Source organism: Cheilinus undulatus, linkage group 9 (assembly GCF_018320785.1).
Source record: "Cheilinus undulatus linkage group 9, ASM1832078v1, whole genome shotgun sequence".
Classification (NCBI taxonomy): domain Eukaryota; kingdom Metazoa; phylum Chordata; class Actinopteri; order Labriformes; family Labridae; genus Cheilinus; species Cheilinus undulatus.
In genome coordinates, this window is record NC_054873.1 from 8,071,644 (window position 1) to 8,098,865 (window position 27,222).

The 27,222-nt window shown below is 38.9% G+C and overlaps 1 protein-coding gene across 14 annotated transcripts in view; it reads right to left on the reverse strand.

Moving 5' to 3' along the window:
* Positions 1 to 27,222, reverse strand: part of LOC121515031 (transcription factor SOX-6-like) — a 232,828-nt gene that overhangs the window by 94,402 nt on the left and 111,204 nt on the right. For 12 of the 14 annotated variants that reach the window (XM_041795585.1, XM_041795583.1, XM_041795584.1 and 9 more), the window contains 2 exons: positions 22,190 to 22,279; positions 3,346 to 3,518 (listed from right to left, as the gene is read on the reverse strand). In XM_041795585.1, coding sequence (XP_041651519.1) covers positions 3,346 to 3,518; positions 22,190 to 22,279 — 263 coding nt within the window. Of the gene's footprint in view, positions 1 to 3,345; positions 3,519 to 22,189; positions 22,280 to 25,996; positions 26,132 to 27,029; positions 27,097 to 27,222 lie in introns of those variants that run through there. The other 2 variants (XM_041795591.1, XM_041795592.1) reach the window with 2 other exon arrangements.

The window sequence follows — 27,222 nt, forward strand, 5'->3', positions numbered from 1 at the left end:
ATCCAAGGGGTTAAATACTTTTTATAGGCACTGCATGTTCCACACATCGAGTACTATTTTCCAGTGTTTTTTTCAGGCCCACTTTTCGGGACCCACCAGTTGAGAATTTCTGTGTTAAATCTGTAAATAGAGATAACCTGGCTCATTCTACATGAAAATTACTTTATTGGTAAATAAAACAGCTGTTGCTGGCCTTTGGGACATTCAATCGGAGGGAAATTGGTTTCAGCTGATCTGCATCCTTCTAAAACTATTAAATGTTCCAGGTAAAACTATGAAAAATGTCTGATTAATGAGTTAAGAATTACCAAAAGAAAATATAAGCAGATGACTTTCATTCTAAGAAGTGTTAAGGTCAAGCAGCGTTCAAAATCAAGTTCAGGAGGTGTTTGACCTCAGAGGGGAAAGTTGAACAACTAAAGCCTTAGTAAAAGATGTAATATAGGTTAAAAATATCAGTGCAGTAGATGAATGCAGCAGCATATGAGACAGGAGGCTCAGTAGCAGTGAGTTAGGTGTCTGTTTGACCACTGATTTTTATCTCAAAGAGCCTGAGATCAGCGTGATGGATGCTACAAGGAATCAACACAATTAGCAGCAGGAAAAGTTCCTGAACAAGTCCCTTAGCTGACACAGAATCTGCATGACTGACATGTTTACTTGTTCAATGAGCAATACCCAGCATGCATCTGGACCCCCACCCCACAAAGCCATCAACACTCATGGACAGGAAGGCTGATTGTCATGTTTTCTCCTTCTGTTGTTTTCATGTTAAAACGTCTAATAAAAAAAGCATGTGAAGTCAAAAGTTAAAGGGATAAATCTCAGCCAGTCACGTGAGGTTAAAATCCTTAAAGGGGCAGCATGTCAACATTAAGCCCCGCCCACTCTGAGTCAGAAAAGTAAAGCAGCTGCGTCTCTTTTTTTTCTTGAGAAGTCGTTTAGTGTATTTATTCTGAAATGTAATTACAGGCTGCTGAATGGGAGGCGGCGCCCCATTTGCACACATGTCATATTTCATTAAAGGCAGATTTCTCCGGGTTTGTCTGCAGGGCATTATCCTATCAAGTCTCAACAGCCAAATGACTGGGCTGATATTGGAATCTGTCTTTTTTTTCACTCTCTCTGTCCTCGCCGTTCCTTTGTGAAGCCGTGAGAGAGGTGGAATGTGTTGTGATGGGAGGTGTGGGCTTGTCTAAACAGAGCCTGTCGTACGTCGACCTACAGTAACGTGTCAGAAAACAGAGAAAAACAAAGAGGAGCTCACCTCAACACTTCAGCACCTCGTGTCTTCCTTTTCACTCTGTCACACGCTAATTATTTCATAGCAAACACCAGACACCTCCAAAACAAACACATTCTTTTAAAAAGCAGTGCTGCTTTAAAACATGGCTCTTAATGTGGAAGTTTTCACTTTCATTAATTTCAGCTATAACGACATGGAGGATGTCCCCGGAGACTATCTTTGAACCCGGTCCAACACGAATTCTACTAGCTCTGAGTAGACTAGTGAGCAGTGGTTAGGGTTAGGAGGGCAGGGTTAGGGTTGGGCTTGTAAAAGTGCAATCATTTCCCCACACAGGCCACCATCCAAGAGGCTTGGACTAGGGAATAAAGGGGATAAGCACAGGCCAAAGTACATCACACAGGGAAGGGTTAGGGTCAAAAGGGCAGGGTTCACATCAGGGTTAGGATTAGGAGGGCAGGGTAAATGTAAAGTTTGTAGAAGTACAATAATTTACTCCACACAGGCTTGGAGTGCAGAATTAAGGGGATAGACTCAGGCCAACCTACACTGCACAGGGAAGGGTTAGGGTAAGAAGGGTTAGGATTGGGAGGACAAGGTTAGGGTTTGTAAAAGTACATCACTTCCCCCACACAGGCTACAATCCAGTAGTCTTGGAGTAGGGAATGAAGGGGGATAGGCATGGGCCAACATACATTGCACAGGGAAGGGTTAGGGTTCAGGTAAGGAGGGCAGGGTTAGGCTTAGGTTTGTAAAAGTACAACAATTTTCCCCACACAGAGGGCAGAGTTAAGCTAGAGGGGGGTTAGGGTTAGAGTGAAGGGGCACAGTTAGAGTTAGGGCAGTGGTTGCCCACCCTGCAGCAAAAATATTCCTGTTTGAATTCCTCTAGAATGGGCTTTTCTGTGTAGGGTTTACATAGGTTCTCCTCAGTCATTCTGGTTTCCTCCCATAGTCCAAAGACATGGTTTACAGCAGCCTTTCCCAAACTTTAGTATGCCCTCGCCTATTCTGAACCCTGAAATTCTCCTGGGGACCGCTTGAACCGTCATACAACCCTAGCATAAGACTCAAAGTATTCACCTCCATAAATGTACTTTATAAAAGGAGAATTTCATCATGAAAACTTTTGTGAACTTTTTGTGAATCAAACTGACTTCAAGCATCCTTTTTTGCTGCCTGCTTACCAACAGTAATGTTTTAGATATGTCTTTAGATACTTTAGCATTAACAGGCTGTTTGCAGATGATGTCACAGCAGAGAACTCCAGCGGTGTTACAGGAAGTGATTCGGCATGGAAAATGGCGACAGTTTGCCAACAGTAGTGACCCATTCAGGCAAAATAAGTTTAAAAAGTCATCTTGCCTGTGTTTCCACAGCTGATGCCATCAAGCCTCACTCTCTGTAATGGGAAATCTATCTCTATTTAGCGATCTGGATCATTTGACTTACTTCAGTAATAAGAGCCAGCTATTTGGCTCCCAAATGGCTTTTCATTTGGTTCCAGTTTGACTTTTAGAGTGTGTTTTAAATAACAATAAAAATGTACGTTAGAAAACTGATGCTTGAACTGGAGCTAGCTATCGTGGTTCACATTAAAGAGTCGTTTCACAAGATGGGCTCGTTTTTGAATGGCACATCATTGCTCACTTACCCAAAAGGTTCATTTTGTTCATAGTATATCACCGTTTGTATTAAATGCATGTTCATGACAAAACAAGGGTGAAAAACTGCTAAATGGGTGCAGCTAGAAGCTAGATTTTAGGCTCAGTTCAAGACTCAAGAGTAAATTGTGCAAGGTAAATGCCAGGTAAATGGTCTTAATCGTGGGAAAAATCATTTTTTTGTGAAGTGTAGGGATCCTATTGGATGTATGTAGAAATGTTCTGATGATAACTGCACGTTACAGGCCCATTTAGAGCTTTAATGTACCAACTTTTCTGATTTGGTTTCTGATTTGGTTTCAATTTCTAATGTAAAGATGATAGTAAAGATGCAAAATTCAGCTGTAAAATGTAAAAATTCAGAAGTGAGTATAAACACCAAAACTCATTGATTATTAAAGAACACGCCTAATTTCCTCATTAAACTTTGCATACCTGTTCCTGCTGCTGCCTGGCCAGCTCCATCTGTTGTCTCTGCTTCTCCAGCTGTGAGGCGGCCATCTTTTTCTGCTCGTCGTGGGCCGAGAGGAGCTGCTCCCTCAGACTGATCAGCTGGCCGATCATGGTGGAGAGTTGGCGCTCTTTCTCCTCCAAAGACTCCGGCGTACCTGGACAAGATAGAGAAGATTAAACCTCAGAGAATATTACGGACATTTAGAGGTGATACAAGTACGTACATTTTTTTTTTTTTAGCCAGCTATTAGACAGGTGATTTACGGCCACACTTAAATGTGTCATTCCTTGAGTTCCTTATAACCTGGAAAATGTTTGCACCTTGTATGCATTAACAAAAAAAACCTTAGAAATTTTGGCTTTACTTGGAATATTTCTCACAGCAACCTAAAACAAAGTGTTTGGCCAACGTCACGTAAAGAAGTCATCGGATCCTCCCACGTCTCATAAATCATCAGGCTTGTAATAACATCTCACTACTTATTATCTGACGTCTCGTCTCTGCGTGCCATCACTGTTTATCACTTAGTGTCTGCTCCCAAGAACAATAAAAACACTTAGAGTTAACCTTTGCAAATAAGTAGCTGTTACAGGCTTTTGTCAGCTTTATGATTTAAACATTCTTGGGAGGTTTTTACTTTGTCAACAGCCTCACCTCACCGTCATTTCAGAATCAACATCTGAGAGGTTGTGAAACAAACACTTTCAAACTTAGGTGAACATTTAGGAGATATTCTTTCTGTAATACCATAAAAGTTTTGACTAGATTGTCACTGGCCTTCAGTTTATTCCAACAGCTGCTCAAACGCAGATAAATTTTCTCTGTTTGAGCGTCGTTTCTTGTAAAAAACAAAAAATGTAGATGGCTCATTCTTCTCTGAGGAACATGCGCCCTCTAAACATTGCTTTAGTTGTTCCTAACCAGTGCACAACGCCCACAAGGTAGCTACAGGGTGTGCATCTCCACATTGTAAACCTTTCCCCCCCCATTTTCTCTACCCATCATTAGTTTCATTGAGTTTTTCAACATATTAATTCAAATTCTGTCCACCAACCAAGAGGATTTCTCAGAAATATTCTCACTATTTTCAGGTTTATTTTTCTTGTTCAAAGTATTTCCGTTGGTATTTTAATAAACATAATTGTAGGAAAAAAAGGTTAAATAAACAAGGGGGTTCTCTACCCCCTCTGTTACCAACCCCTCAGACCCCCATCCTCCCTACAGCACCATTCAACTAAACACCACAACTGACACCATCCCCTTGGCCTAAGGCCAGAGATGTATTTGTTAACTATGCTTCAGTCCAATGTATTGCCTGTGAACACCTTCAAAAATAAAGGCAGCTCTACTGAATGCAGTCATCTGAAAGTCACCAGTTGACACAGTCACCAATTAAACCTATACACCGGTAGTGTTACATCCATGGGAAATATAGAAACAAAGAGAAGCCAGTCTGAGCTAATCTGATGTAACTATGAATTATTGATGCTAATATGAGATTAATTCTGTTTCAAAAAATAACATTCAAGTAAACTCATTTAGAGTCTCCATATATTTAGTTTACATCCCACACATCAGGTAGCTCTTTCATGTAGCCTCTAGAGCTCTGGTTCTCAACTGGTGGGTCAGGACCCACCACCACCTCCTCAATGAGAAATCATGAATCAATTGGACAACATCTTTAAAAAAAAACTCTCATTTTTCTATTAAGAACTCTTTCATTTTTGGACTTTAATTATAACAGAACATCTGAGTGAACCAACCACTGTTAAAACCAATGATAATTTGTTTCGGAAAATTCTGAAAGAAAGGTCAGACAGGAGGGAAGAAAAGTCAGAATTCCAAGGCAAGAAAGAGCAGAATTCTGAAAAAATAAATGTTGGATCTCCAAGGGAAAAAGACCAAAATCCTAGGGAAAAGGGCCAGAATCCCAACGGGACAAGAAGTCAAAATTCTGAGTATAATGTCAGAAAAGAAAAAGTCAGACTAGTGAGGGAAAAGAATCGGAATCTAGACAAAAGGAAAGGTTACATTTTCAAGGGAAAAGAGTCAAAATTCCAGGGAAAAAAGTTAGAACTCTTAAGGGAAAATAGTTAGAATTCATAGAAAAAAGGTAAAATCCCAAGAAAAACAGTCAAATAAATGGATAAAAAAGGCAGAATTCTGAAAAAATGTCAGACTTGATAGGAAAAAAATCTGAAGTCCAAGGAAAAAAGCTTAGTACTGTAAGGGGAAAAAGGTCAGACTTGTGAGAAAAAAAAATTGAATTCTGACAAAAGAAAAGCCAAAATTTCAAGGAAGAAAGGAAAGTACTGTGAGGGGAAAAGTCTGGATTTTAAGGGTTAAAAACATTTTGAATTTGAAAGGGGGCACAGTCAAAATTCAGAAAAAAAAGAAGGCCAGACTTGTGAGAGAAAAATCAGAATTCTGACAAAAGAAAAGGAATAAAGAGTCAGAACTGTGAGGGGATAATAGTGAGAATTCTTCGGAAAAAAACAGTTGGAATTCTACGGAAAAACAGTCGGAATTCTTTGGAAAAATCATTCCAAATTTGAAGGCAAAACATCCCGAATTCTATGATAAAAAGTAAACAGTTCAAATTCTGAGGGGAAAAAGTCATGAATTCTAGAGAAAAAAGTCTGAATTTTTTTGGGGAAAAAAAATAATATAGATGAAGGTATTAAAGTCTGAATTCCCAGGAATAAAAATCTGATTCTAAAGAGAGAAAAGTCATTATTTGTAGGGAAAAAAAAAATCAGAACTGTGAGGGGAAAAAAGTCAGAAATATTTTTTTAAATAAAAAATTCAATGCCCCTTATCCTTTTCTGTACAGAACAAAACATCACCATAGAAGCCATAGAATGAAAACATTTTTGACTAATTGTTACACTGATAACTTCTCAATCTCAAAATCAACATGTTATTATGAGAATACTAACTTTTAATCTCAAATAACAAATAAGATGAGATCTGGGCAACCAAAATGTTTTTAGAAACAACACATTGTCTGATGAGGTAACAGAAGCCTTCTGGGAGATCAGCATCCACGCTAAAGCACACAGACACCAACACAGCCAGACCCAGAGCTGCTGCTGATGTTTGTTCTTCTTCTGTGAATGTTCGTCACACAGCGCCAACGTCAGAAACTCTTAAATGTGTATGATGGAGGCATTATGGTGTTAATAGGTGCAAACAAGTGAGTTTTCATTTGTTTTGGGGTTTTTTGTGAGGCTGTTTGTATACATGAGCTCCTATATGGCAAACATCCCCGCCGAAGTTTATCTGCTTTACAAGTTCCTGCTCTTCTGAGTGCATATGTGTGAGTGTATGTGTGTAAGGTCTTGCCCTGGGGCCATGTAGGGAGGTTGCAGGGTGGCCCCAACACTACCTGCATACTAACAGAGTCTCCATTGTAGTCCTGTCAGGCCCCTATTGTACCCCAGACTGGCCCCCACACACACACACAAACACAGAGAGTGAAATTACCCCTCAGCACCCCTGTATCAAAGGAAACATTCTCCTCTTCTTGTCTCTTTTTTCAGCCTTTCATTCTTCCTTTTTTTGAGCTTTTCCCCAAACAACCTCCCCATCAGTTACTCCACTTCACAGTCTGCAAACTCCCCGCGGTCTCTGCTCTCCTCTCCTTACTTGTATCCTCATCTGCTCTCCTCCTTAGCTTCCTCTTCCTCTCTCTTATTTCCTTTCCTTAATTGCTCCTCTTGCCAGTTGTTCTCTTCTTATTTCTTTCCTCTCCTTGATTTTTCCCTTTCTGCTTACTTGTTTCCACTCATCTCTTTCCTCTTACAAATCTTTCTTCCTTTCTCTCCAGTCTTCCTTGTGTCCTCACTGACATCCTTGTTTCCTCTCTTATTATCAGTGTTGTGCCAATGCATTACAAATTTATTTGTTTGAGTAGTCTGATTACTTTTTCTTGCAACGTGTAACAAAAATTCAAAATTCAAATAATTCATTATTAGTTACCTTTTTTAAAAAGCTATTTCTTACTGAAATGAAAAACCATATTTCCTTTTGCTTCCTTATGTGCAAGAAAGGAGTGCACTGTTTCGGTTTCTCTCCTTCTTGTTAGCACCGAGTTGTGTGCCAGTGGAAAGTAACATCAGCTAAGTCAGTGCACACATGCTGCTAGCTGACTGACCTAGTGAGGTGTCAGAGAGGACCTCATTATACTGCATCATGAGGAATCATGAGTTTAAATTCTCCTGTAATATGGATTTCACTGAATCAGCTGTGCAGCCATTCCTAATATGCACGAATATAATGCACAGCGTTTGTGTAATTCAGTACAATTAGTGAAAAGGAGATCAACTGAGTGCAGTGAATGTGTCTCAAGAATAACCAGTCAGTGGTTGATCAGTATTCCTGGCTACCATTACATCATGAAGACAAAAAGCACTCCAAGCAACTCAAAGAAAAGGTTATTGAAAAGTGTAAGTCAGGGAAAGGATACCAAAAAAAAAGCCAAGACACTGAACATCCCCCAGAGTTGAGTTAAATCCATCATCAAGAAATAAAAGGAATCTTGCACATGTGTAGATCTGCCTGGATCAGACCGTCCTCACAAACTGAGTGATCGTGCAAGAAGGAGACTAGTAGACTGCTCTGAAGCCTCAGCAGCTGAGATAAGACAGTCTCTGTATACGACAACTGTTTCCGGGTTCTTCACCAGTCAATCTTTATGAGCGAGTGGCAAAGAGAAAGCCACTGTTGAAGAAAACTCAGACCAAATCTGGACTAGCGTTCACCAGAAGGCATGTAGGAGACTCCATGGTCAAGTGGAAGAAAGCTCTTTGGTCTGATGAGGCCAAAATTATGCTTTTCAGCCATCAAACAAGATGCTTACTGTGGTGGACAACAAACACACCATCCCCACTGTGAAGCATGATGGTGGCAGCATCATGCTGTGGGGATGCTTCTCAGCAGCCAACCCTGGAAGGCTTGTTTTTTGGGGTAATTTGTCAAATTAAATTGACTATGATTGATTTATAAAATCAATAAGAGGGTAAAACAATCCAAGGGGGTGAATACTTCTTATAGGCACTGTAGATGCATCCCAATCTTTAGGAAAAACAACAACAAATCAGTTGTTATTGAGGGGAAATGGTGTAGTTTAATGTGCATACTGCCTTCTTGATTCCTATTTCACTTAATCTTCTCTCCTCTGTCTCCACCTCTCATCATATCTCCTCTCATTTCTTTCCTCCCAAGTCTCCTATCTCCTTTTTCTACCTCTGGCCTGTGCACTTTTTTCCTCCTTCCCTCTTCTGCATAAACTTTCTCCTTCTTGTTTCCTCCTTGAACACCTTTACTTACTAGTCCTTCCCACTTTCTCCCTTTTTTACCCTTTTTTACCCTTTTTTACGTTTTACTCCCAATCTCTCCTCGTTCATCTTATCGTGTCCTCAGCTCTTTCAATCACTTCTCTGACGTCTCTTCTTAAGTGTTCCTCTCTTCACCTCTTCATCCTGCCTCTTTGCTTCACTCCTCTCCTCCTTCCTCCTCTTCTTTCCTCCTCCCAAAGTCTCTTTGGCTGATTCAGTCTTACAACACTGATGGATACTTCACAACGCTGTCACGTCTCTAACACATACACAGTTCTTCCTCTGCATTCCTCTCAGAGAAGTAAAGCCTATTGTGTAATTGCAACAACTGCGATCACGGCTCCATGATTCATCTCGGTGGATTACGGGTCGTGCATTCCGTCTTGCGTTCCCTTAACGCTTCTGGCCCCGATAATCATCGGAGACGTTTTCCGTTTTCCATCCATCAGGATTATTCCCGACACCTGCTGAGGGCAGCGGCCAACACACAAAGACACTAACTGTTTTCTCTCTGTTTCTATGGAGGGAGTGATCCGTCTCTGAATCTAAAGACTGGAGAGGGCGTCAAGACATGAACCATGGAAACAAATACAAGGCTTATATCACAGATTATGTCACATAAATAATATAAATGACAGCTAGTCACTATTTTAAAGCTATATATAATTGCATTAGTTTCACTGCTGTCTCTTCTTGCACACTTTGATTTAATTTTGCAGTTTTTCTTCCACAAAAGCCAGAAAAACTTCACACTGAAAAATGTATATATCTTAAACTTGTTTATAATGCCTATTGACAGATGTTTATAAAGAACCATAACCCAATCTTGTATCAGTGACAGTGATCTCAGTGACAGGGGTGACATGGGGATTATCTAGAGCAGTGATTTTCAAACTTTTTTTACCCAAGGCATACCTAAGGTTAAGCCAAAATCTCAAGGCACACCATATTTAAATTGAAACAAAAACAGATGTTACAAAAATAAATAATGTTACAGTCAAGGTGGCCTATATGGGGAACAAAGGAGAGAGGTTTCTGGGGCTGTGCCAACAGGGGAATCATGGAGATGGCAAAACTTGGCAAAAGTGGAAAAACAAAGTCAGAAATGGGCAAATATTGGTAAAAAAGGGGCCAAACAATGGGTTGAAATTGGCAAAAACTTGTTGAAAGTGTCAAAATAGTGGCAAAAATGGGTTACAGTTGGCCCTAAAGGGTTACAAAAGCAGTAAAAATGGGTTAAAAGTGATAAAAGGGTCAAATTGGGCAAAAAAAAAAAAGTGGTCAATCGAAGGCAAAAGTGGGCCAAAGTTTGCAAAAAGGTGATAAAAATGGGTTCCAAGTGTCAAAAAGGTGGCAAAATAGATCACAAGTGGCAGAAAAGTGGCAAAAAAAGGGTTAAAGTTGCTAAAGGTGGTAAAAAGAGGTTATATGTAATGGAAAAAAACAGCAAAACAATAGCAAAAGTGAGCAAAAAGTGGCAAAAAGGTAGCAAAAATGAGTATGTGGCAAAAAAGTTCCAAAAAAGGTGGTAAACATGGGTCAAAGTAGTAATGAGAAGTGGCAAAGATGCCAAAAAGAAGCAAAATGGTTTAAGTTGTCAAAAAAAGTGGCAAAAAAGTGGCCATGCTTTTCAGCTCTAAATGAGGTAACTGTTTGCCAGGGTGCTAGCACCAATGCTACTAATCTAACACACATACACTAATATCAATAAATTATAACTGGGGAGGGCCCATTCTCTGGCGTTTTTTCAGGGGTCCAGCCAGATCTGTGGGCAGGCCTGGTTACAGTACTTGCCATAAAGTTGTAGTAAAAACGTGTTGTACAAATTCCCACAGCACACCTAGACTTACCTTAAGGCACACTAGTGTGCCTCGCCACATCATTTGAGAACCACTGATGGCACAATCCACACCAAGAATAAGGGGAAATCTCCCACAGTGCCCAGTGAACCAATGGCAAGATGGCTGCTGAAGAGGTGTTCAAATGTCTGTCGTTTCTTCATAAATAAGATTTAAAATTTGTTCCAGCCTTTAGTAACAGCCCTGAAGATGAACTTAACACAAAATGTAAGGGAAAGTTATGTTTAGTAGATTGTTTCTTTGTTGTAACAATGCTTCTTGGCAATAAATCTTGTGCTGCAGGAAAGCCTGTTTATTCCCCTTTTAAATGGTGCCACATTTGTATGCAACATGCATTTGTGGGAAGAGCAGCAGAGATATTAAAAGATGTTACTCTATCAGTGCAGCAATCAGCATGGCGGTCTCCACCTCTTCGCCACACTTTGACCCTATGATCCAAAAGCCATTGGCAGAATCTGGACTCGTAACATTTCTCCACATGTTCAGGGATGATTTGGCAAATTTTTCATGGGTGCCACCCACATACTCAACTCTGCTGCTCATCCCAGAAAGGCATGATCCTTACAAATGCAGCACCATTTCCAACGGTATTAGATTTTCTGCCAAGATGCACTGTTACAACAAAGAACCAATTTACCAAATACAAATGTCCTTACTTTTTGTGCTAAGTTTAAAAACATGCCATTACACAAACACTCAAATACACAGACACACAACAAAAATATCCCTTGACAAACACAAACCATCACACACTCAAAAATTCACACCTCAAGACAGCACAGGACGCCTTAAGCATCAGCTGAACCCTCATGTTTCATGACAACTGTCAGCCAAACTCCCAGAATTCCTCAGTGTGATGTAACCTCTTCAGTGTAACACCAAAACAAACACTCTGACACTTGACTTCCCATCAGCCCACGGGCCCCGAGACACACACGGTCACTTCATTTTGTCAAAACACGAGTCCTGATCTCCTCAGGGGAGCAGGGACAACGATATCAGATTTAATCAGTGCACATTTGGGCTCACTGAATAATTCTAGCTTTGATGCTGAGTATGCATTGAGTATTGATGGCAGGTCCAGCAGCATCTTTTCCAAAACCTCTGCAATTCGAGCACAAAGATAGAAAGAAGTGCAGCTCTCTCACATTTTTGTTGTTTTCCATAATGTTTCTAAGCATCTACAGATGAGGACAAAATTATGTTATGATGTCTGTTTCTATCTAATATACGATCACAGTGAGGAATGGTTCCAACAGAAGTCTGAACTTCAGTCAATAAATATCACAATCATTAAGCCAAAGTGAGTAAATCATGACCAAACTAGTGCGATGTGTTGAAATGTCGTGCTGGAGCTCCACATTAGGCTGAAGAAGAAGACTGAAGTCATTCTGGGCACATTTTCACATGTCTACGTCTACGACACAAGGCATTTTTTAGTCAAAATCAAGTGTGCATGCAAGCCTTCCCTTTATTGATGGAGACTTAGACAGCAACTTTTAAAAAAAGCATGTGCCAGAGCATTTGTGAAGCCTAATGAAGGTTGCAGTAAGAATAAAAGAAGGAGGTCATCAGTTTTCTTCACCCTAAAAATAACTGAACAAATAGGCCCAGGTTGTTGTGTGAGCAGACACACAGCAACAGTTGTGCTTGTGTATTTAGGTCAGACAGAGCGGGCTTCACTTCAGCCGCTGAGAAATAAAAGAGTCAGCCTGCTGAGTCCAATCAGAGCCATTCTTCGGTCACAACGCAGCTGGACCAACACAGACATGTGTGTTGTGTATGATAATTGACTTGCACGCATGTAATAGTGCACGCTATATCGAAGTCCTTTTATTAGCTTCTTGAACTAACATACAAGAAATTGATATTGTGCACATTCCAGCTTTATGAAGAGGACAAACATGCAGCTCTCTTGTGTCTGATTGACTTCACTCAGTCAAAATGTGTTTATAGAGATCATAACAAGGTTATTTGTCACGCAAGTAGAAGAAGTCATACCATGCTTTCTTTAGTCAGTAAGTCAGCAATCTCACATTATATGCACTTAAAATAAAAGATGCATGACACTAGCATTCACTACAATTAAAATACTGTTGTGTCCACTAACAGTAAAGTATGAAGCTTTAATGTCAGCAGCTATTATTGTCTGTTAATGACCTCCAGTAGTTCTGTTCAGCCCTGCCCACAGAGATGGCTGGGACCCTGATAAACCCGAGGAACGAGCCCCTGAAAACCTAGAGAATGGGTCCCTGAAAAACCCGGAGAATGGACCCTGAAAATCCGGAGAATGGGAACCTGAAAAACCCAGAGAATGGACCTGAAAATCCGGAGAATGGGAACCTGAAAAACCCAGAGAATGGACCTGAAAATCCGGAGAATGGGAACCTGAAAAACCCAGAGAATGGACTCTGAAAACCTCAGAGAGTGGGCCGTCCACAGCTGTTCTTTATTGATGATATCAATGCATGTGTGTTGGATTAGTAGCATTGGTGCTAGCGCCGTGGCTAACAGTTACATCATGTTGGACCTAATAAGTGTGTCAAGCTGTTTTTAGGTTCTGATGTTAGAATTATGTATTTGTGCTTCTTTTAACTTTTTTACCTCATTTCTACATTATTTTGCTGCTTTTGTTGCCTCTCTTCACCTGGTTTTGCTGTTTTTCCCCATTTTGACCACATTATTTTGCTGCTTTAACCCATTTTTGCAACTTATCACCCATATTTTCCACTTTTTTTCCTCATTTTTGCCACCTTCCATCTATTTTTGCCACTTTAACCCATTTATACCAAATCTGTTTAGCACTTTTATCCCAGTTTAGTTGTTCTTTACCCTTTTTGCCACTTAAACCCATTTTTGTAGCTTTTTTTCCCATTATTTTTCCACTTTTAATCTCTTTTTGCTGCTTTCCCCATTTTTGCCACTGCTTTGTCACCAATTTTGGCATTTTTATCCTACCTTTACCACATTTCTCCAATTTTGCACTATTTATGCAACTTAACCCATTTTAGCAGCGTAGTTCCCAGTTTTGCTGATATTGACCCATGTTGATTGCTTTTTCCCATTTTTGCCAGGCGCTATATAAATTCAAGATATTATTATTATTATTTTGTCTCTGTATTTGGCACAGTCATCCCACTTTTACTACTTGTTGTCCATTTTTGTCACTTTGTTTTTTTCCACTGTAACTCATTTTTGCATTTTATGCCCATTTTGGCATTTCCCCCCGTTTTTGTTCCATCTTTTTTTGCCACTTTAACCCATTTTAGCCACTTCTATTTGGCATTTTTATCCCATTGTTGCTGAATTTTGTCCTTTTTTGCCACTTTTAACCCAGTTTTGTTGTTCTTAACCCTATGCCACTTAAACCCTTCTTTATCACTAATAATGGCACTTTTATCCAACTTTTTGTCCATTTTTGCCACTTTTTACCCATTTTGCATGCTTTCTGCCCATTTTTCCTTCTTTCCATCCATTTTTGCCACTTTAATCAATTTTTGCTACTTCGTGCCTATTCTTTTTTGCCTCATTTTACAAATATTCAGTTACTTTCCATTAAAAAATAACTGTTTCAGCTTTTTCTACTTTATTTTTTTGGCATCCTGACATTTGTGCTATAATGGCCTAGATTTGAAGTCTGAAATTAATTTCCTAATTGTTTAGTTCAGTGTGCCCATCCACCGTTAGAAAACTGGAGGGTCAGGTCTCCAAAAGATTACAAACTGAGTGACCATGTAAGAAGGAGACTAGAGAGAGTCCATTAAGACAGCTATGGCCACTCTAAAATAGTTACAAGCTGCAGCAGCAGCAGTTTTGAAGAAACATTGAGTAAAACTGCAGAGTCCAGATGTACAAGCCTGACTGAGACCTATCCACACAGACTCAGAGCTGTGATTGCAGCCAAAGGTGAATCTTCGAAATACTGACTTGCAGAGGGTGAATATTTACGAAGTCACTTATTTTACATTACATACAGTGCTTAACAAATTTATTAGACCACCCTAACCCTAACCAAAGTAAGGTTTATGCCACAGCTGCCCTAAATTAACAGCATTGGTAATTACCAAAATCATTTTTTATGTTTCTGCAATGGTTAATACACCAATATGTAGAAGCTATTTAACCCAAATGATATTTTTAATGATAAAATGTAATTATTATTGTTATCCATGAATTTTAAAATTTACTGATTTACAAAAAAACTGAAAAAATATTAAAGCACATTAATATTTCTTGATTAATATGTCAAATTATAGTTATTTACTTGCATGCCTGAACAGAAAAATGAGTTTTAGTGGTTGAATGTTATGCTTGATTAATTTCTGACTTCTCAGAGAAGCCCAGTGAGCCGGCTCAAATTTGGGTGAATTCAGTTTGAAATCCCTCATTCCTGTTTAAAATGGTAAAACTTGGAGAGCTCACTGAAAATGAAAGAGTCCGTATTAAAGCACTTCATGATGCTGGATGGTCTCTGAGACAAATATGACAGGTGGTCTAATAAATTTGTTAAGCACTGTATATGTATGTTATTGACATTACTTTGTAGGAATCAGTTTTCACTTTAACATTGGAGAGTTTTTTTTTTTTTTTTGGTCAAAAAAGCCAAATTATATTGACCATAAGTTATTCATAAAATCAATAAAAGGGTAAAACATTCAAGGGGGTAAATACTTTTTATAGACTCTGTATCTGGTCTTAACCTGACTCGCCAGATTGCCAGTTCGCCACTATGGACGGGTAAACTCCAGAGCTGCATAACGCGAACCATGCCGACTCTATGTCAGTACAAGACATTTGTCATTTTTGAAAAGAAAACAACTCACTGCTGTTATTTGTTTTAATTTTAAGAAAGAAATGTTGTAAAATTCTGATTAAACTTACGCTTTAGTAGCATCCACGCTAATCTCTTCTGCCATAATTGCCCTGGCCTCTCTTCACTGCTTGCATACATCACAAATATGCCGCGCCCGAAAGTACTGCCCCTCGACGCTGATTAGTCCTGTCATTTTCTATCTGGGCCCAGACTGTTCAGATGGGAGCTTTGCAAGATGGATTTGCCAGCACGAAACACTGAAATGGATGAGTCCATCTTCTTTGCAAAGTTATTATTGCCTAACATCTCCATAAAAGCAGAAATTACTCACAGCATTTCCTGTCTGATGCCTCTCAGTGGATGGCACTGGATTGTTCCCTGCAAAAAAACAAACAAACAAAAAAAGGCCGCCTACGAAATCTCTGCAAGTCAGCCCATGGAAGTTACAAACGCCAAAAGGCAATACAGAAGTTATAACTCCGTTTCTTAAGTGGTTTAAATAGTGCCCCTGTGCTGCTTAAAGGTCCAAGCTGACAAAAACTTGCAGTTTTAATTCATATCAATATCAATATTTTCTGCAGTTGTCAGATGATTTTAACATGTCGTTTTGAAGAAATCGGAATATACACGCAGTGGTCATTGGTCTGCTGCTGTCCTAACGTTATTTTCAAGGATAGGATAAGATAATCACCAAACAACTCGCCAGCTAAAGCAGTAGTGCCGGTACAGATAAAAAGATGCCGTGTGTAGTGAAGTTTAACATAAACAACCTTCTGATCAGTCTTCTCTTTTACTGAAGAAAGAAAGTGTGTAAGTAAGTAAGTAATTAAATCTGTTTTGACCTTTGTCACCTTTTCTTGATTTTGATCTGAATGCTGACAAGTATATCCTCAGTTTGAGAGAATCCTTTAAAAGGAAAGACTTAACACAGTCCCTATAAATTCTTAGTAAGAGCTGAGAAGTTAGACTAACTTCAAAGAAAAAGAAATACCTTCCCATTGAATTATAAAGTGTCAAAGTACTCAGAAAAAGCTGCATAACTTTGAAAAACTTAAAAAATTAAAGGAGTACAAATAGACTCTACAAACAAAATATAAGCCCTCAAATTTAAGGTGTAAGGTTAGTTACAAGTTACAAGTGCTCTATAGCTAAGAGTTTGTTGAGTTTTTTTGATTCTCCTCACAAGTATTTAGAGATGTGTAGTGGAGTTTGAGAGGCAGAGGTCACCGGAGTGAAGTTTCTTTTTGTACTCAGCAGTAAGAGCCAACAAAAATCCTTAAAGTCTTCATGTTGGATGCAAAGAAATGGAAGAAAAAGAAAAGGAGACCTTTAAAATGTCTGTAAGGTTTACTGATCCCGTACTTCACCTGGATGTAGAGCTCATATCCCACTTCATTCACCACACACATTGCTCTACAGACTACAGAGACTGACTATTAAATAAGTTAAATCAATGAAATATGCCATATAAAGCAGGTTTTCACCTCCTGAGTTCAAAAGTCTTCTTGACTCTTCATATGTCTGAATCCGTCTGGTGCACCGACACAGACAGTGATCAGCGAAGTGATACTTTATACAAGGTGTTGAAGTCTGTGTCTAGATTCTGTGAATAAATGGTGTGTGTCAGGCCGTCCAGGAGTGAATGTCTGAGCTGTTCTGCTGCAGAAAGCTCTCACTTGTGTCTTTTATCCGATTTTCCACAGAGGAAATGCTTCCCATTTCAACGGCAGACGATCACAAACGGTTTCTCTCAGCGAGGGGAGCTCAGCTGCAGAGATGTTGGTGGCTAATGTTACAGAAAAATGAAAACTAACTGGATCAGCTGGAGCTCAGCAGAGGGGTACACAACTATAAGGCACACAGCCTGAGTCAAATCAAAGTTAGTCCTAGTCAAATCTGTCAAGTTAAAAGTGACAACTCATTCCACTTTTCCACAGAAGGCAGGGACAGAGAGCAAGATAAGGATAATGGAGGAGAAGAGAGCAGGGACAAAGAGCGACACAAGAATGATGGAGAACAAGACAGCAGGGACAAAGAGAAAGATGGGGATAATGAAGGAGAAGAAAGCAGTAACAGAGAGCTAGATGAGGATGATGGAGGAGAAGGGAGCAGGGACAGAGAGCAAGATGAGGATGACAGAAAAGAAGAAGGCAAGATGAGGATGACGCAGGGGAAAAGAGCAGGGACAGAGAGCAAGATGAAGATAATGGAGGAGAAGGGAGCAGTAACAGAGAACAAGATGAGGATGATGGAGGAGAAGGGAGCAGGAACGGAGAGCAAGATGAGGATGACAGAGGAGAAGAGAGCAGGGACAGAGAGCAACACAAGAATGATGGAGAACAAGACAGCAAGGACAAAGCGCAAGATAATGATGATGGAGGAGAAGAAGGCAAGATGAGGATACTGGAGGAGAAAAAGGCAGGAAAAGAGAGCAAGACTAGGATGATAAAGAGAAGAAAGCAAGATGAGGATGATGGAGAAGAAGAAGGCAAGATGAAGATGATGGTAGAGAGGAAGTCAGGAACAGAGAGCAGCACGAGGATAATGGAGGAGAAGAAAGCAAGATTAGGATGATGAGGAGAAGAAGGCAGGGACAGAGAACAAGAAGATGACGGAGAGGAGAAGAAGGAAGAAACAGAGAACAAGAAGATGGTGAAGAGAACAAGAAGGCAGGGACAGAGAACAAGAAGATGACGAAGAGGAGACGAAGGCAGGGACAGAGAACAAGAAGATGACGAAGAGGAGAAGAAGGCAGGGACAGAGAACAAGAAGATGATGAGGAGAAGAAGGCAGGGACAGAGAGCAGGATTAGGATGATAAGGAGAAGAAGGCAAGATGAGGATGATGGATGAGAAGAAGGCAGGGATAGAGAGCAAAAAGAGGCTTTTTTACAAATAAACTAATTGATATAAGTAATACAAAAAACAATTAATTCAACCACAGCAAAAATAGTGCTCAATAATATAGCGAAACTATAGTTCAAAAATACACACAAATTCATAGATAGTGTTTAAATGGCACAGCATTTTTTTCTTGGCAGGCTGGTTTATGGGGGCCCTTACTGGGGGTCTCTAGCTATACCCCTGCTTCCCAGAGGTAGTGTAGGATGGCCTCAGAAGTCCCTTATAAAAACTTAAAATCATAGAAATTGAAAAGTATTGAAATCATTTTTAAAAATATCATAAAATATATGATAACATTATTATTTTAAGACTCCTAAGTCACAATTTATATCACCCTTTTTAATTTATTTTTCTCGTGTATGCAACTGGTGTCACAGTTTAACTGGTGTTGGATTAATTGGTGACTCTGTTAAACACTCTACTGTGCTGCTCGTGTCCTGATTTTAAGATGTTATCAGTGTCTTTAGAAACATGAATGCAAAGTGGGAAGAATTTGCTTGGTCACAAAGTAAATTTTAAAAAGACAAATATTAGAAGAGAAAATTTAAATTCTGGAGTCTGGTGGATGTGTTGCAAACACACTGAGTTAAACATGAAGTAGCAGTAAAGATGTATCAAATAAGCACACTTTCTTAATTGAACATCACTACAGCAATGCATATTTCCTTAAATTGTCCCTGCCTGTGTCTTTCATTATCATGTAAATAACCCCAGTTGTGCAGATGGAACTTAAGTGCTGAACTATTTATAAACAGAGCAGTTTGGTCCAAATTGCCAAAAGCAAAATATACAGAAACTGAGACATAAGGAGCTCAAATTATGAAAGATCTCATTCATATCATTTTTCTTTCAGATGCTGAGAGGCCGCGCTCTCCTCATCTCTGCTGCTACACAACAAAACTTTAACATAAGACCCTCCAAAATGCCCCTTTCCACAGTGAATAGCCCACAGAGTGAATCCAGAGCGTGCCTGCCTCTGTGTGATTTAAAGCATCATAAATACTATTGGAGCATGTGCAGTCTCTCCCTTCATACACACCCTTTAATCAGAGCTACAATGATAGCGTGTGCTGTGTAAACGCCGCCTCATTGCTCTGTCTGAGCTGACAGGTGGACCTACACACCGTTTACTCTTCTGCTTTCATATGCAGAAACATGCTGGGAGTAAACACGGGCAGGAGAATTACAGCATATCTGACCGCGCTGCAGCCTTGAATAGAGCGCTGCACGCCGCCGCCATGCTCTTTATACTGAAACACCGTTTTGATTTTATTCTATGAAACTGTCATTTTAGGGTTGTTTCCTAAGGGAAGGAGGATGAGAAAGTTTCAAATCTCACTCTTTTCTTCATCTTTTTATCTCTCTCTCTTCCTTTCTCTCTGAATTTCTAAAGTTATTCTTTCTTCTTAGTTTATTTAAGAGTTTGATTTGATTTTTCATCTCTTTCTGTCTTTCTTAAAGTAAAAGTTTTGGATTAAGAAGATTTCAAAAGTAGCTTCTTTGTTCCTTTTTTCTTTATGTTTTTCTTGTTGCATTCCTCTCTCTAGTCCTCTTTTAAACAGTGTTTGTTTGCTTGATTGTGAAAGTTTTAAACAAAAAAGTTTGAAATCTTTCTCTGTTTTTGTTAAAGTTGTACCTCATTTTTTCTCCTCTCTTCTTTCTTTGGTTTTTATTTGTTTCCCTTTACCTTTTTATTGTATTTTTCCATGTATGCTTCTTTTTAACAAGAACTGGTTTTCTTTATGCTCAGTTCCTCATTTCTTTCTTTCTTTCTCACCTTCAACATTTTGTTGTTCTATTTATTTTTCTTTTTTTTAAATGATGTTTATATGTTTACTTCTTTCTTTCTTTCTTGGATGTAAAAGTTTCAAATCAAATTTAGGTCTGATTTTTTTTTCTTTATTTTATTTCTTCTCAACTTTTTGAAATCTTCTTTCTTTTAAGTTTATTTGTTTTTTGCTTTTTTTTATTGTTTTGATTGCTTCTTCCTTCTTTTCTAAATTTCTTTGTTTGATGTAAAAGTTAAGAACAAAAAGTTCCAAACTCTTCTGTTTCTTTAATTCATGTTTCTTTTTCATGATCACCTTCTTCGTTGTTTTTTTTTTTATTTTTTGCTCATTTTTCTCTTGTTAACATTCCTATTTTTCTAACTTTATATTTCTGTTTTCTTTGATGAGAAAGTTTCTGATCAAAGGATTTTCTAATGTCACTGTTTTTGTTGACTTTTGTACTCTTTCTTTCTTTTGTTTCTCATTTTTTTTCTGTTTTAGTTTGTTTCTATTTTCTCATCATTCTTCTTTAAAACAATACTTTGTTTCTTTCTTGGATCAGAAACCTTGCTCCTTTTTCTTACTTTAATTTTTCTCTCTTTAGTTCCTTTCCTATTCCTCTCTTTATTTTAAAAATATTATTTATTTAAATTTCCTCCTCAACAACCCTCTGTTCTTTCTCAATCTTCTTTAGTTCTACGTCAATATTCTTACATTTGTTAATTTGTTTTTTATTTGTTATTATCTTTATGTCCATGTGTTTTTTTTTTATTATTAATTATTATTTATTTATTTATTTTTATATTATTTATCCATTCATGGTTGTAGAAGTTTGAAACAGTACAGTTTATACTGAAGTTCTTTTTTGTTGACTTTAGTACTCTTTCTTTCTCTTTTTGTATTTCTTCACTTTTTAAATTATTATTATTAATTTTTTTTCAATTTGTTGGTTTTCTGTTTCAATCTCTTTCAATCTCAATACTGTTTCATTTTTCTCCCCTCTAATCTTTCTCTTTTTTTACTTCTCTCTTTTCCACCTTTTTAAATTGTTTTTTTCTCTTGATTTCCCTTTTACCAATCTTGTGTTGTGTTTTGTTTGTTTCTTTTGTTAGTCTCACTCTTTTTTATCTAATACTTTTCTCTCTCTCTCTTTCTTTTGTTCTTAGTCTGTTTTCTTCTCACAGTTTTGAATTTATCTATTTATTCCTCTCTCCTATTCCTTGTTGTTTTAGAAATTGAAATCAAATTTTCAAATGTAGCTTCTTTTCTTCTTCACGTTTTTCTTGATTTTCCCTGTTTTTGACATTTTTGTTCTACCTTTTTTTATTTCCTTTTCTTTTCTGTTTTTCTTTTTAACTTTTTTGTTTTTGGTCATTTTTGCTTTCTCTCTTGGATGTGAACATTTCAAACCATAAATGCTCTCACTCTTGATATCTTATATTTTTCTTTCTCTCTTTCTTTAGTTCTTGGTCTATTTCTTTTCCTCACAACTTATTTATTTATTCATTTATCTTTTTGTATCTCCTATTCTTTTAGGTCATAGAGGCTCTGTGTCTGTTTATTTCTTTAGTTTTTACCTTTCTTTCTTTTTCCACATTTTTAGTTTCCTTTTACTCTTTTTTTAACGGTTCTTCTTCCCTCCCTCTCTCTTTTTCTTTTCCCTCTTTCTTTCTTTTAACTCTGTCTCTTTTTTAAAAACTATTCTTCTGTTCATTTTTCCTTTCTCTCCCCTTGTTTCATTTCATGTTATTCTCCCCCTCTTTATTTTCCTTTTTGTCCTCTTCTGCACAGGTAAATTTTGTTTTCTTTTTTTACTCACATTCTCTGTGTCTTTTTCAGTTTCACTTTTCTCTTTCGGTGTAAGTTTCTTCATCCTCTTTCATTTTCACCTGTTTTATTCTCTCTTTATTTCCTTCCTTTTCAATTTCCCTTTTCTTGCAACCAGTTTTCTTTTCCACTTTTACCTCCAACAGCCTCGTCTGCTGTTTTCTAAATCAAGCCCACACACTGTCCCAGCATCACATAGATAGTTAAACTGTTTTTAGAGATTTATTGACCGTGTTTGTAGTGATTTTAAGTGCTTTTACCTGGACTTCTTGTATTTGTAATGATTTTAAGTGCTTCTACATGGACTGCTCTTACCTTTGACTTCCCCCAGCAGCTCGTTGGCGTTCAGGCGGTCGACGCGCTCCTTCCATTCCTTAGAGAGGAGCCTCTCCATGCAGGTTGGCTCTATAAAAACAAAGAAGATGATTAACTTAACTTTAATTCCTTTTAAACAGTCTACTGCACAGGCAAATGAAGACAACAAGAAATGTCGTGATGACGGCAGAGAAAAGTCTTTTCATTTGTTCAGCTGATATGAATCATAATTAGACGCCATGTCCTGATTCTTCTTGGCTAGAAAAAAAAAAGTTTGAGCGGCTCTGCGGCCGCTCAGATGAGAATGTGTGCATTGTTCACATTCAGGCTGTTCTCTTTCTCACAATGTGTCTCATAGCCTCAGGATAATAGACATCAGCGACACGTGGTCTCATAAGATTCATAAGGTCTCATTTGTTCATCAGGAGTCCTGCTGTGAACTTTACCCAGACAATGGGAACTTTTTAAATTCTTCAGCAGGCGGACAGCAGAGACGGAGAGAAAGACAGAAACACATGAGCATGGAGCAGAGAGTGAGTGCTGTAGACTCTTACTGAGGGGAATTTTATCATTAATCTCCATTGTTATTTCCTTTAATCAGCCTCAGTATGAAGTGACATTTATTAGACAGCTGAAGTTAAATTGGGATTTCACAGAACATCAATAAAACATGAGTTTTTATTTTACACTGCATTGTTACAGATAAAAATAACCAGTTTATTATGTTTTGGAATAAGACCGGACTAATAAAAGCCAACATTCATATTCTGCCAGTATGTCAGCTACAACAACATTAATGTACAATAACATGTGACTGTAGTATAAAGATACCTGTGTCTGGAAGGTCCAGTTAATCAGTATTCCTGGCTACCATTACATCATGAAGACAAAAGAACAATCTAAGCAACTCAGAGAAAAGGTTATTGAAAAGTGTAAGTCAGGGGATGGATACAAAAACATTTCAAAGGCACTGAACATCCCCAAGAGTTCTGTTCGATCCATCATCAAGAAATGGAAGGAGTATGGCACATGTGTGCCTACATCAGGCTGTCCACACAAACCGAATGAGTGTGCAAGCAGACTAGTGAGAGAGGCCACCAAGACACCTATGACTACTCTGAAGGAGTCCAAGCTTCAGCAGCTGAGATGGGAGAGACTCTGCATACAACTGTTGCCTGGGTTCTTCACCAGTCAGAGCTTTATGGGAGGGTGGCAAAGAGAAGGTCACTGTAGAAGAAAACTCAGATTTAGAGTTCACCCAAAAGCATGAGGGACACTTACAACTGCATATCAACGCAACAACCCCACTATGAATCACAGTGGTGGCAGCATCATGCTGTGGGGGTGCTGCTCAGCAGCTTTCTCTCAAAGGCTTGTAAAGGTAGAGGGTTAAATGAATGTGGCAAAATATAATAAAATCCTGGAGAACAAGCAGATTCAATCTGCAAGAGAACTATGGTTTAGGAGATTTATTTTTAGACAATGACCCAAAGCACAGAGAGAAAGCTACACAGAAATGGATTAAAGACAACGAGGCAAATGTTCTGGAGTGTCCGAGTCAAAATCCAGACTTCAATCCAACAGAGACTTTGTAGCTGGACTTGAAAAGGGCTGTTCATGCCTGATCTCTGTGCAACCTGACAGAGGTTGAGCAGTTTAGCAAAGAAGAATGGAGTAAAACTGCAGTGTCCAGTGCTGTAATTGCAGCCAAAGGTGACTCTACTTAATACTGATTTGAAGGGGGTGAATTTTAATTCATTACATTACATTTCTTTATTTTATTGAAACCACTAAATACTGTTGTAAAGTCACTCTTATTGCTCATGCTTTAGTAAAACAATGCTGTTTGAGTGCATCTACACGTGAAGCTGCAGACTGTGTGGTTATATATTTTTGTTTTGGTGGTGACGGACGTGCCACAGATGGTGTCATGGTCACGAAGGGCCCCATGCCGATGCCTCAGTCACCAAGGACGTCGAAAAAGAAAGAAATACATAGAAAAAAAAGCGACATTCTTGGGTGCTGTGGAAAACATGCCCCTGAGGGCTCGCCTGATTTAGAATGGTTAAGTCGGACAATAGCTCATTTGTGGAGCCTTTATCCTGACAAAAGGCACTACAGGCATTTAGAAGAGCACATGGCCTATTGTGAATGGCTTAATGTTTGGTTTGTGCATACGAGGCCATTGTGTGCTCAAGACATGTCGTCCACCAGCCCAACACAACTTCCTCATTGAGTGCATTAAAGCCGTGCATGTTTACAGGCGGATTATGATTGTTGTAAATAAGCTAATGCAGCCATCCGCGTCACGTGGGATCATTGTAAACAAGTAGGCAGAAGAGGGAGGCTGTGAGACAATGAAAAAACTCCAGAAATGTGATGGTGATCGTCCATATTTGGTAAGAAACATTGTGAAATTCCACGCAGATGCAGAAAAATAGGATAATTAATATGATTTCCCCAATCCGCAGGACAAAGGAATCCACCCAGTTTTCATGGATTTATTGGACTGGTGGCTCCACTTGATACGTATTTGTGTATATTTGGTTCACTGGATGATATTTACAGCCGGTAAAATATAGAGGAGGGGGTCAAGATGAGAGCATCACAGAACCTAAAGACACCGATGTTTGCTCGCTCAACAGGCCGCGTATAAAACAAAATTAAGAAACACAATTTATGGGAGCACTTAAGGAGGAAAATACAACCTGTAACTCCAAGATGCATCTGCGTAAGTCACCGTCTGTGTACTCGTTTCACAATTTATACCCCCCATATGGATAAACAGATGAGACGCAGAGACAGCAGGGGGGATGGGAGGGGTAAAGGGTGAGGTGTGAGTAGGAAGGAGAAGAAGAAGAAGAGCAGGATGAGAGGAGGATGTTTTACCCTAGATGGCTCTCTGTCTACCCCTGCGACCCAGGCGGGGATCAAGTGCTGTTTAGATTGGAGGGTGGATAAAAATTCCTCGCTGTCCGAACACCGACTCCTTCATCAAGTGGAAGAGAAGTACGGGAGACAGGCGGTTTAGAGAACAGGAGGGGGAGGAGGATGAATGGGGTGAGGAGAGGAAGCAAGGTGGAGAGAGAGAAAGAGAGGAAGCGGGACAGACGACAACGTGAAGATGAAGATGCTTTCATCAAAATCTCCATTACAGTAACTCATCCTTATATTTTGAAGTTTTTTTTCAGAGTTTTGCATTTTTTTATATATATTATATAGGGCTGCCAGCAAGATGCATTAATTGCAATTAATTAAGGTCCATAATTGATGTATTAATTTTTTTAAATCACATTTACCACATGCTTTATTGTCCCTTTCAGCATACTTTGGTTAGGCCACAGGAGCGTCTTCCTGCAGCCACAGTGATGTAAAGTAAGTCCACCACTGCTCTAAGACTCCTTAATGTCTCCTTTCACTTTAAAAACCCCCAGATAGCTCAGTAGACAAGTCTTCTGCATTTCTGTTATCAAACATTCATCTTCTGTATCATTGTTTTATTTTCCTTTTGCAATCCATGACAAGTTCCTTTTTTCCAGAGTGGGTTCACTGTGCCTAAAGTTACCTGATTTTTTTCAAAATAAAAGCAGATCTGCATCCAAAGAAGGAGTCAGTTTCCTTTAGTTTAAGACAGTAAATCCAAATTGAAGGGGAAAAACCAACACAAAATAGTGGAAATTCCAAAAGCAACATAAGATATTAATCTTGTTTAACTACAGAAATTCTGTGATCAATTATTTAAAATGTTTGCATTTGCATTCATGCATGACTGCTGATAAAAGCTTTAATATGGAGGCAGATGCTAACCTTGCAAAGCAGATGGATCAGCTAGACTCCATGTCCATGCAGATACATCCTAAAAGGCTCCAATCTGAAATGTTTGTGCCTGGACTGAAAATTGATCTGACCAGAGTCATTAAAGGGGACATGTTATGCAAAAATCACTTTTTCAGGCTTTTCTAACACAAATATGTGCCCCTGGCCTGTCCAAACCCCCCCCCCCCCCAACCTTCAGAAAATGTGTGCTAAAACAAGCCGTTCTCAGATTTCCCCCTCGTGATGTCATGTGGGGAGTTAGTCCCGCCCCCAGGTTCGGTTGGCCCTTCCTGGAAGACAGCTCTGCCCTCCTCTTCTGATCCTCCTCTCAGAGGATCAGGAGAACCACATCTATTTCCTGAGAGGGGCGGAGTCAGACAGCTTAGTAACATTTAAAGCCACAGACACAGAAACAGCTTGTTCTAATCACGGCTGAAACAGAGGGGTTTTTAGACATACAAAAATCCAAAACTGGAGTATTTTTTCAGCATCAAACTTCACAGGCATGCTTTGGGGACCTCTGAGACCAATATAAACTTGCCTTAAAAACTGTAAAGCATGTCCCCTTTAAAGGAGAATGAGGCAGTAGCTACAGGCGATGTTGTATTGGAATTATGCCATAAGCAAAATGATTAGCTCAAATGTAGCTGTAGTATAGGTTGTTTTGCAAGGGCAGTTAGTTGTCACTGGTTTTGAGTATGTAAAATATTATTTTTATTTTTTAATTTATTTTTGGTGGCTTGAACCCAAGCGGCCTGACAACATGGGGCGCACCTTAAACCACTAGCCCCTCTGCACCCCTTGTGTATCTCACTTATCTGAGCATGTAAAGCACTGAAACAGTTTGTGTGCTTGATTGCTAACCTGTTGAGAAAGAGAGAAAGTGTGTCACATCGCTTTAAAAGGAAGCCTGCATGATCAGACAAATTCAACTTGTTGGGCAGGTATTTGTATCTGTGTGTACACTGAACAAAAACCTCACTAGATATCTGCGTTTTAAGTAAATTTGAGCTTATAAACTCACCAGGAGGCCACCATGTGTTCTTTTGCCCTGGTAGTGTGTCACCCTTGACGTCATCTTTTGATGTTTTGATTGAGATCCTCCTTTGTGGCAGAATTTACATACTAAACAATTAATTCTCAGTGAAAAACTCTTTAAGAATGAAAAAATTAAATGGTTGATGTTCCTTTTAAAGATGGAGACAGGAGAAAAACTG